This window comes from Prenolepis imparis, unplaced genomic scaffold (assembly GCF_030444845.1).
Source record: "Prenolepis imparis isolate NDT839.2.m4 unplaced genomic scaffold, iyPreImpa1.0 SCAF_6, whole genome shotgun sequence".
In the NCBI taxonomy this organism is placed as follows: domain Eukaryota; kingdom Metazoa; phylum Arthropoda; class Insecta; order Hymenoptera; family Formicidae; genus Prenolepis; species Prenolepis imparis.
The window spans coordinates 18,701,123-18,712,772 of record NW_028141164.1 but is presented as its reverse complement, the minus strand read 5'-3'; the positions used below and the strand labels follow the sequence as shown (position 1 = coordinate 18,712,772).

The following is an 11,650-nucleotide window of genomic DNA, read 5'->3' as shown; positions in this document are numbered from 1 at the left end:
CATTCACGGACTCGCGGGGAACGAGCACGTGAAGCGAGCGTGCACGCGTACGGGTAGTACACGGGGCTGGAATGTGGTGTCGCTCAGTTATTCTCGCGATTGATCAGCTGTGAACATGACAACCCGAGCGGTGCGTGTAATACAGTGATAATATAAGTGTAAAAGATAGTGAATTCCAAAATTCGGAGCAATGGTTAAACGGTGATGCATTTGGGAAACCGGGAATAGTGAAAGTGAGAGCTGCAAGTGAAGGAGCGTGGTCGGTAACAATGGTATGGTGGAAAGACTAGGTTTTAATGAAATTATGTGTTTACAGGTGTTGTTTCGTTGTCGTCGGGGAGAAACACCAGCTTACTCACGGGACGCGTCAAAACTGTGGTAGCGGTGCGAATTTCGGCAACGCGCACGTGGCCGTCTGCTCCGGGGTGCAACTTAGTGATGCGGGCCAGCGGCCACTTCGTGGGTGGTGTGATTTCGCTGCGCACCAAGCAGAGTCGACCAATTCTCTCATGCGGCCTCAGTTCTCGTATTCTGGCTTGGCAGTATGCTCTCTTCTCTAATATGACAGACAAGAATTTCCCTCCTCCAGTTATTCCTAGCTTGTCACAATGTTGGACTCTGGCTGAGTCCAGCATCACTCCTGAATTATATGATGCCAGGTAGTAGGTCCATATCTGATCTAAAGGAGTGGGAGTTCCTCTAGTGTGGAGCACATTATCGACAAGTATATTAATCAATATTAGCTGGGGGTGAATATTCACATAGTAGGGTTCTTCTCTATATGTCTTCCTACACACTGAGGGGAACATGGGGGAGAACATGGCAGAGGGACATCCCTCCAGATCAGAGAAGTTGGCTATTGTTCTTCCGAAGCCAACATGGTAAAGACTTGTAGTTAACTGGGCAAAACAGGCAGCAAGTCTAGGAAGAGTAACCACCTCAGGTGTAATGGCTTCAGCCCTCCTGGTTCTTACCTCATTTACTCTAATTGAGTACTTTGCAACTAACATTCTCATAACGGCCGCAAAGTCCTGAGGACTTTTCTTACCGATCTTCTCAATAACAGCACCCCTATTAAGGAAAACTACTATTAAGAAGGTCATATCTTCAATAAATGCTTCTTTATTTGTGTAGGTCCACTCGGCTCTTTCCCCATCTGCCTCATATAGCAGTGTGAAGGAAGCTAGAGGAGCTGTGCTTGCATCTCTCCAAGATCTTACTAGTCGTTTCAAAATAACTGCTGGATCAAATCCTTGATACCGACAGGCATAGACCATGCGATTAATTCTTTCAATGTTATCTCTAGAATCATCAAACATTACGCTATGGATCATCATACTCCAGTCTCTTGGAAGCAATCCTGATAGTTTAAGCATGTGGTATACTTGGTCCGTAAATGGTGTGTCAACAGTTCGATTTCTTATTTCATGTCGACCTTGCTCATCATGATATCTGCCAGCCAGCTCTTTCCAGTTCTCGGAATTGTGTACGTCAGCCCCAGCTTCTATTAGATCTCCATACACAAGGTAGACCACATTACTATTCACAATTAGGCCAAGCACATCCTTGACTGCTGAAAAAGCATCCTCTGCATCTTTCATTGCTTGGTCAGATAGACCATGGTCTCTGGTGAATGGAGGATCATCAGATCCTCCCCCACCACCGCCTGTAGTACCCCTACTGCCTCCACCTCCTCCTCCTGATGTGCTTGGCACAGGCTCATCAGCCCCACCTTGCATTCTGTATCCCCCAACATCCCCTGGGATGTCAATGTCAACAGATCCTATTACTGACCCCGAAGCACCATCATCTTCATACTCATCCCCACTCCCACCAGTTTGCTCAAGAGTCCCTGGTGGTGACTTCCATTCTGGAGCTTTCTTGCTCTTTCCACCCTTGTCAGTCTCCATCTTACTCTCTGTTGATCTTGCCCTCTTCTTCCTCTTTTCTAGCTTCTTCTTTAGCCCTTCCAAACCTGCGGGCATTGATTCTCAACAATCTGGATGATATATCAGTAGTGGCACCGTAATGTGGATGACTGCTAAGGTGTCCACCACTTTCTTCAGCCTGTCCACCAGGAGGATCAAACACTGCCTGACTATGAGTCTCTACAAGTCCTGCTGCTGAAATGGGTGGTGATTCAGTGTTGACTCCAGTGCTACGAAATGATCGTAAGGCCTCCTTTACTGCAAAGAGCTCTTTGCGTATCTCAATGCAGTAATACAAATTGACTGCAGCTATTCCTACACCCACCACAACAACTCCTAATCCAATCCACTTAGATAAGCCCACTTGTGAGTTAAGAATATTTCGGCCAATGAGCCAGCGTGTGTAGGTATTCGCTGGACCATCGGGACCAGAAATGGTCCTTCATTTTTTGCAGCAACTGCCACCGGGAGAGACGATTTGACCGCTCCTCTACTAGCGACGGCTCGGGAACGGCGGAGAGCGCGGAGCCTACAAGGAAGTGACCGGGCGTTAAGGCGCTGAAGTCCTCTGGATCGTCGGTCAGGGGTTGCAGCGGGCGAGAGTTGAGGCAGGCCTCTATCTGGGAGAGCAGCGTCGCCATCCTCGTAGGTGAGGGTAGCGTCCCCGATCACTCTACGAAGATGATACTTCATAGATTTGACCGCTGCTTCCCAGATACCGCCGAAGTTGGGAGCCGCCGGCGGATTGAAGCGCCATTGGATGTGTTCCTGAGTTGCGAAGTTCGCGACGCGTTGTCCTTCAGGATGAGCGGCGGAGAATAGCTCTCGGAGCTGGGAGTCGGCGCCCACGAAATTGGTTCCGCAGTCGCTGCAAAGCGTGCGGCACACTCCTCTCCGAGCTATGAACCGACGCAAGGCGGCCAAGAACGCGTCAGCAGAATAATCCGAGGCGACATCAAGGTGGACTGCCCTGGAACTTAAATGAAGACCACTATGAAGGCCTTGCCTGCTTTGTGTCCACGGCCCTTGGAGGTACGCAGCCACACCGGTCCGGCGTAATCGACGCCGGTATTGAGGAACGGGCGTCCTGGCGTCACTCTGGGGGCAGGGAGGTCCCCCATCAGAGGCTGTGAGGTCGCCGCCCGCCATCGCAAGCACTTCACGCAGCGGTGTAGGTAGCTCTTCACCAGTGAACGGCCTCTAGGTATCCAGTATTCTTGGCGGATGGAGCATAATGTCAGCTGGGTGCCTCCGTGCAGTGTTCGCTGATGGTGTGCATCGATAATGAGGTGAGTAAATTTTGATGAGCTCGGCAGTATGATCGGATGAGCGGCATCAAACTGCATCTGAGCGTGTCGCAGACGTCCGCCGACGCGAAGAACTCCTGACTCGTCTAAAAACGGGCTGAGCTTGTGGAGAGGACTCCGTCTGGGAAGTGGTTTCCTTCCTCGCAACAAAAATAACTCCTCCTTGAAGTTTTCAGCTTGAATCAAACGCAGCCAGTGGACTCGGGCCTCGGCAAGCTCCTCAGCGTCTAGTCCCGCGTAGTTGAGGGTGTTGCGGTGTGACCGTCGCCGAACGCGTAACCATCGGAGGCACCAGGATGTGACGCGAAGAAGTCGCGGCAATGAGGAGTATCGAAGCAGCAGCTCCGGCTCGACGTCTCCTCGATCGTCGATGGCGGCCGTGTGAGAACGGGTGCGTCGCTCTGGAAGCTCGAGGTCGTTGATGCCCTCGCCGAAGACAGGCCACGGTCGGTCTTTATTTAAGAGGCCGGAAGGGCCGTGCCACCAGAGAGGATGTCCCACAAGTTCTCCCGGGAAGAGGCCCCGAGACGCGCAGTCGGCGGGGTTATCGCGGCCGGGAATGATGCCAGAGCGCGTCTGGGAGCGAGGTTTGAATCTCGCTCACCCGGTTGGCCACGAAAGTGGTCCATGAAGAAGGGTGTCCACGAATCCAACCGAGGGTCACTGTTGAATCGGACCAGAGATGAAGAGGAGCCTTCTCTGCTCCAATGAGAGGTAGTGTTTGGGCTACTAGGCGAACCAGGAGCGTAGCTGCAGACAACTCCAGCCGCGGTAAGGAGATTGGCTTCAATGGCGCAACCTTCGTCTTGGCGCCAACCAGCTTAATTTCATTCTCGCCGTTTGTCTCAGTTTTCAGATACACAACCGCAGCATAGGCGCGGACTGAAGCATCCGCGAATCCGTGGACCTCCAGGTGGCAACCAGCCAATCCTCCTCCCAACCATCGCGGAACGTGCAGACTCTCCAAGTGTGGAAGCTCGGCTTGAAATCGTAACCACTTCTTCACCTCGTCGTCCGGAAGAGGGGTGTCCCAGTCGACCCCGATCAGCCAAGTCGACTGGATCAGGATCTTGGCGAGAACAGTGGTTGGTGACAGCCAGCCGAGTGGATCGAACAGCTTAGCGGTCAGTGATAAAACAGACCGCTTCGTAATGGTGGAGAGCGTAATCTGTCTCGTGGCGAAGGAGAAGCGATCGTCGCAAGGTTGCCAGCGCAGGCCCAGCGTCGCGTGGCTTTCTCCTGGTAGCCACCATCTGGACTCTTGCTGAAGGCAGTCCTCTGCAGGTAAGGTGGCCAGTAACTGAGAATGATTGGCTGACCACTTTTTCAGAGGAAAGCCGCCCGCTTGGCAGATCCGGACGAGCTGATGAAGGATCTCCCTGGCTTCCGGTAGAGTGGAGGCTCCCGACAGGATGTCGTTCATATAGACGTCGGAACGAAGAACAGCAACTCCCTCAGGATGGTGATGTCCCTCGTCGTCAGCGAGCTGACGCAACGTGCGCATCGCCAGGTAAGGGGCGCAGGATAAGCCGTAAGTAACGGTGGTCAACCAGTATTCGTGGATCTCGCGTTTAGAATCCTCTCTCCATAATATGCGTTGCAGGCCTTGATCCTCGGCGTGTACTAGGATCTGCCGATACATTTTTTCAATATCGGTCGCAAAGACGTATCGGTGTCGCCGCCACCGCAGCAGGATGTCGGACAAGGCAGGAAGCAAGTTGGGTCCCGTCATCAGAGACCGATTGAGAGAGTCTCCGTTTGGCAAGGAGCTCGAGCCGTTGAAGACCACTCTCAACTTTGTTGAAATGCTGCCCTCGCGCAGGACGCCGTGGTGTGGCAGATCTTTGCGGCGACTCGGCAGGCGAGAGTGGGGCCTGCTTCATGTGATTGAGTTCCCTGTACTGGTTCATGAAGTCGACGTAAAGGCTGCGGAAATCATTCTCCTTCTCAAGTTTTTTGTTGACATGTTGCAGGGCTCGATGGGCGGCACGCCGACTACCAGAGAGGTCTGGCAGAGGGTCGATCGTCGGGAGGCGGACTATGTATCGGCCGTCGGCTGCACGTGAATGGTGACGACAGAAATGCTCTTCGCACTCCTGTTCGGACTTGGAGTAGAGCTGGGGAGGGCGGTGTACTTCCTCCTGTTCCCAGAAGCGACGCACTAGGCTAGTGATGTCTTCCTCTATCTGGCATTGGTGAGTGTGGGTTTGATGTCCAGTTGTCATCTCACTAACAGCGCCCGACAGTATCCAGCCCAGCGTTGTTTGTTGAGCGATGGGCTCATGACAATTTCCCTTTTTCAGGCCCTGGCAGAGGATGGTGCCGTAGACGTCAGCGCCAAGGAGGATGTCCACCGGATCAGCTGAGCGATAATCGGGATCCGCCAGCTCCAGACCCTGAAGATGCGGCCAAGTCTGCCCGCCGACTTTGTATCCGCCAGCGAAGATGGTGAGCCTTGGAAGCACCAGCGCTTCGACGGCGAGGGAGGAGCTACCACCGTGAGCCTGCAGGGTGAGTGTCACTCTACCTTTTGCTACGCCTGTCTTCTTTCCGCCGACGCCAAATACGGCGACTGAAGTCGAGGCTCTTGGTAACTTCAGTCGTTGGGTGAGCCGTTCCGAGACGAAGGACGATTCCGAGCCTTGATCTACGAGGGCGCGGACTTGATGCCAGGAGCCGAATCGATCGACTACGCGTACGCGGGCTGTAGCGAGCAGTACCGCCACCGCTGTCGAAGGCGGTCCTTGCGCGATGTGCGACGTTTTAACTGTCTCCGCTTCGCGGAAGGCGTCGTGGAGTGTGGAGTGATGCCGTTTTCCACACGCAGAGCAATTCCTCTTGGATGAGCACTCGGTCGTCTTGTGTCGCCCGAGGCAGTTAGCACACAAGTTATTGTCCGTGACGTGTTGCTTGCGCTCTGATGCTGTCTTCTTCTTGTAGTCCTCGCAGAACATCACGAAGTGATCACTATGACAAGCTGAACATCGTCCCTTGGCTCCTTCCTTCGGTTCTTGCTTACGCGCGTGATGACTACGGGTCGACTTGAATTTCCGTTGAGTCCGACAGACTTATTGGCTGAACCGTCGACCTTCGAGGCTGATATTGACTCCAGGGTGTGGAGTCGTCGCTCGATAAATCGTTCCAACGCCGCGTATTCCGGGGGTTCGCTCGAATCGCTGATGGAGTTCTCCCAGTCGCGGCGAGAGCGGGTATCGAGGAGTTCAACGGCGAGGTAGACGAACAGGTCCTCGGTACTTCCGATAGGTCGATTGATGCTCTCCAGCGAGCTGACAGTGGTCTTGATGCCGTGGAATATTTTTCTCAGCTCGGCTGCGGATTCTCCTTTCATCCTAGGCAGGCTCAAGTAATTGGCCAAATAAGCTCGCGTTAGCAACCGCTTATTCTCGTAATAGGCGCTTAGGGTTTGCCAGGCTCTTTCGTAATTGGCAGCCGTAGCGCTGAGATTTCTGATAAGAAGGTCCGCCTCACCCTTGACACAACTCTTTAAATAGTGCATTTTTTCCACAGGTTTCGTCGCTTTATCCCGTCCGATGAGTGACACGGAAGGCAGGCCAATCTTCATACTTGCCCGTGAAGGTCGGCAGCTGGATTCGAGGCAGCGTGGTGCGAGGGGCCGTGCTTGCCGTCTCAGATGAGGCAGCAGTGGCCAGTTCCTTCTTCTGGAGCGCACGCTTCAACTCCAGCATCAGGCCCTTATTTAACAGGTAAGCTTCCTCGCCTAGAGCGGGTATATCCTGCTTTAAATAAGGATCGTTGGAGAGTACCTCTAGACGCTCTAGTAGCTGGTCGTTGCAAGCGTCGAATTTGGACCACATTTTCTCGAGATTTTGCAGTCGAGCGTCGACTGCGCCTAAAGTGATCTTGTCGGCACCGAGCTTCTGTAAGTTGTCAAAAGCGCGTGCGATCTTGCCATATAGTGCGGTGGCCAATGCATCGCTTTCACCGTTTCATCCATTGCTTTCTGTCTTTCAGATATTCGCCGAGCAGGCACGGAGGTCACTAGCTATTCCGTTGGCACTGAGCGAAGCAGCAGTTCACTAAGTATATCCGGCTCGAAGGACCAATTTAATGTGCGCGATGGAACTTGAGATCCGTGTTTGGAGTCTAAGAAGGATAGAAAGAGTCGACAAAAGCGTAGCGTTAATACTCACACTATATTTAACAAGAATCACACAAAAAGAAACAATGGTACAATAAAAGTTACACTATTAAACAATGAGAGTTCGATAATTTGGTAGTAATCCGCAAGCAACGGAATGCGCGAGAAAAAGACAAGCTATCTATTTTCCAAGGTTTAAATCACACTCTGATCGCGTCGGTAGTCTAATCGAAAAAGAGTTCCCGCGGCCGGTCGAGAGGGGTTTTTATAATAACAATATTCGAGAATCTTCGAGACGCTTTAGAATGTTCTCAAAACCGGTTAAGGGCGATAGGAGAATGACGTTGTAATTCTCAATCATGATAACAATTATAGTTTGTTGTTATTTTGCGTCTCCTCTCGAGCGGCCGCGGTCTTTATTCTCTGTCTCTATTGTAGAGTGAGATAGCGCGAGCGCTTATTAACAAAGGTGCGGGGAATTCGTACGCTCCTGCGGCCGAGCGCTAACTTCTTAAGTAGCGTAGATGATTTTTATATTACAAGAATTCGCTAGCATGTTGCATGTTGCATGGGGGGCACGAACGGAATTAAGAAGTTATTCTCCTTACAGCTGTTTTTTATTGATTCGAGGATCCGATCTCGAACACAAAACAAAAAATGTTTTCATATATCAAGTCGTTTCATCATATTTATATCGCCATTCTTATATATTTATATGTGACTATTATATTTATATTTTTATTAATATATTTATATGTAACTATTATTTGTTTTTTTTTAATTGAAAAAATACAAATACAAATAAAATCATACACACCTGTTTAAAAAATATATTACAAAAGAAAAAAATAATTATACATCGAAGTAATTGATTATTGTTTAAAAAATCAAGCCGTTATCAAAATATTTTAATTTTTAAATTTTGTAATATATATTGCATATATAAAATCTTAACGAATCGAACTTTCGAAACATTTCAAGGCGCATTCACTTGTGAAGTATTCGATCGCGCGTGATCGATAACTGTATTAAGTCGGACAGAGTTTTCTGCGCCGTCGTGCCTTTATTAATTAAATCGCCACGCCTTTTAATAAATCGAAGGATTGCCGGAGAATCGAGACTGTCGACAATCGTTTTTTTTTCTATGCAAGGCAATTAGAGAACGCTTGTCGCTTATGAGAAAATATGCAGAGGAAAATGACGAATTAATGAAACATCCTTTCACACATAAGCTATATAAGCAATATAAAAATTCCCACGTATAATGGATTTTGAATATTTAAGCTAAATTGCTTTAAAATCGAGTATCTATCATCTCTCATCGGTTATGTATATTTATTTAATTCTTTAACTTTGTGCAGTTTCTTTTTCCTTAATAAAAAAAAATAATTTTATAAGAGATATTATAAGAGATATTATAAGAGATATTATAAGAGATATTAGAGAGTTTATAGAACCATTTTTGGAAAAGCACTGAGAAAAATAAAACAGTATTAAAATTAATGTACGACGTTCGTAAAGAGAGGTAGATAATAAAGTGGATATTTTTATCTTCGAGTTCGTTTTTACGGCGGACGCCGTAATATAGTCGCCATTTTCGTCCATTTCGGGATAACGGAGTAACGAGACAGAGGAATGCACTCTTCTTTGAGATCTTCAAGATCTAGTATTTTGTAGACTTCATTTTTAATGTGAATAATTACTTGTAACTGAGAAATTATTATCGAACTTCTTCTTATGGGAGCGCTTAAGTCGACATATTTATTGTCCTCTTTCACAGAAAGAATATATGAAGTTGCGCAACTGACCGTCGACCATATACTGTATATAACTTCAAATTAGTTACCACATTTATTAGAGCTGACGCTAGCTGACGCTGAAAAAAAATTAAAATTAAAAGATTTGATGGCATAAACTGTGTAACAAAAGATAAAAACCGTTATATGTATCTTAAATGATTTTACATTAATTGTATATGAAATTGAGTTCTGCTAAAATCAACTGTTTTTTTCATATGGTTGTAGCTTATGATCTACTAAACAAAAGATGTAATAGATTTAAAGTTACATAATGGACAGTTACTCGCCTACAGCCAGTAGTCAAAGTCTGACTCCGAATTTTTCGTGTTTGACTGGCTGTAACTGTTCGGTAACTGTCCTTTGTTCAGCTTTGAGTCTATTACATCTTTTTGTTCAGTAGATCATAAGCTACAACATATGAAAAAACCAGCTGATTTTACCAGGACTCAATTTCATATTAGTAGTGTGTGAGTTCCTTTTGCAATTTAAAAAAAAATTAATTTTTAAAGTTTTGTAATTTAATATATATCCAAAATATATTTGTAATTATTAACATAAAAACTTACATAATGCTCGTGCAGCTTTTTGTTTATTGTGAAGCCACGTTTTAATTTGTGGTGATGTATGTTTACTAAGGCAATAAAATTTCTGTCTTATTTGTTGTATCTCTTTCAGCGATGGTAATTTATTTTCGTTCATGTAATTGGCAAATGCCTTTAGTGCTGTTTCTTGCTCTTCCTTAGACCAGCGGACTCTCTTCGTTTTTCCATAAGGAGATGCTATAAAAAAGTAGTGTATTATTAAAATAGAGCTTAAAAGGTTGCATAAAATTCACATATTTAAGAAATTAAAATAAAATATTTACTGGATCGTTTCCGTTTTTTATTGGAATCTTCATATTTATTTGTGTGATCTAATACATGTTGTAAATTGTTATCTGAAATAAATAATGTATATTAAGATTTAAAAAAATAAGAGTAAGCATATATATATTAACATAAACTGCACACATACAAAACATAAAATGTATGTAAAAAAGTGGAAATATGAAATTGAAATATGAAATTAAAAAAGTATTTCAAAATATTAATCAATAATATAAAATACTAAAATATATGTGATAAATATTGAAATATTAAGATATACAGGTTTTAATGTAAAGTATAACTTGCATTTGCATAAAAGGTACATAAATTCCTAAAGAAGTTTTATATCAAATTAACATTAATCAAACATCATATATGCAATAGAGGGGAGAAATTTTTGCATTAGAATTTTCACTCTATTTCCTCTAGAACACGCTAATAAAATATTATCACAATTTCCGAACAACATTTTATTTGCATATGTATATAACATAGATAAAAAATATAAATATATAGATAGAAAACATAAAAATATGATTACCTAAACACGTATTTTCTCTTTCTTCAGTTTCAAAACTGTTTTCTCTTAATTGATTGTTATGTGATTCGTCATCCAAATTACTTTCCGTTAAGGATTCGTCACTTGAATGTTGATCATTTCCTTGAACAGCTTCCAAATATTGGGAAATTTTTAATATATCTCTGCTGACCAATGGTTGTCTATAATGATTCTTATGTACTTTCTCAGAATGCCCCATAAATGTAGCAAGATCTGATACTTCAATATCATTAAGATTTAATTGTATACAATACGTTGCCACATGCTTTCGCAGCACTGTACCACGTAAAGAATTAGATTGAATTGCATTACATTCATCTGCAAATTTACGCATTAAAATGCAAACTCTAAGATATTTGTACCTATGTTTATTATTACCGGGTAATCCGAAAATATAAGGATTCTTTTCAGGTACTTTTGCTTCCTCCCGATATTTTATAATTAAATTGACGCATTCAAATAAAGCATTTGATAACAAAACAGGCACTGTACGGCCCAATTTTCCTCTTATACAGAATCTAATATATTTTTCAGCAATTTTTTTATGTTCTTGTGATAATGAATCGTAAATGTCGCTGTACATGTTTTTATTAAGTCTTTCATAATTCTGAAAATCTGTGATGAGGACACGTTCGATTTCTCCTGCCCGTCGTCTGTTAAATACTTGTATAGAGATCAGTGTCACTTCTGCCAAAGAAAGCCAATTGGAATACGAGAAAGATTGCTGTAGTGTGTTAAAAGCTTCAATTCGTTCTTTCTCTAAATGTTTATACAATTTTTTTATGTCGTCCACTGATGGCAGATTGACTTTTTTATTTCTCTTTTGAGCCGACTGTGTTTCCAATACAGTTCTATTAACACTTGTTGTTACATCAACAGTTAATAATTTTAAGAAATCTTTGACCAGTTTCTTTTTTTCCATGTCTTCTTTCTTTATGCATTCGGTAATAAGCAGATTTCCAATGTGTTTGATTAAAGTAGGTAAGTTTGCCGCAACTGCAGGAGCTTCGTACATTTTTGTGTCATTATTATATCTTGCAACTATATTGATTGCACTGATACAGTCATCAT

General features: G+C 44.9%; 2 protein-coding genes across 2 annotated transcripts; both read right to left on the bottom strand.

Moving 5' to 3' along the window:
• Nucleotides 1–2,905: 2,905 nt before the first annotated feature.
• On the bottom strand, nt 2,906–4,877 carry LOC145937904 (uncharacterized). The gene is made up of 2 exons (XM_083041259.1): nt 3,840–4,877; nt 2,906–3,661 (listed from the first exon to the last, which is right to left on the bottom strand). Exons 1-2 carry the CDS (start codon nt 4,875–4,877, stop codon nt 2,906–2,908), a joined length of 1,794 nt encoding a protein of 597 aa, XP_082897385.1.
• Nucleotides 4,878–4,881: 4 nt separating this feature from the next.
• LOC145937903 (uncharacterized) lies at nt 4,882–6,189 on the bottom strand. Its single transcript, XM_083041258.1, has one exon. It carries the CDS (start codon nt 6,187–6,189, stop codon nt 4,882–4,884), a length of 1,308 nt encoding a protein of 435 aa, XP_082897384.1.
• Between the last annotated feature and the right edge of the window lie 5,461 nt (nt 6,190–11,650).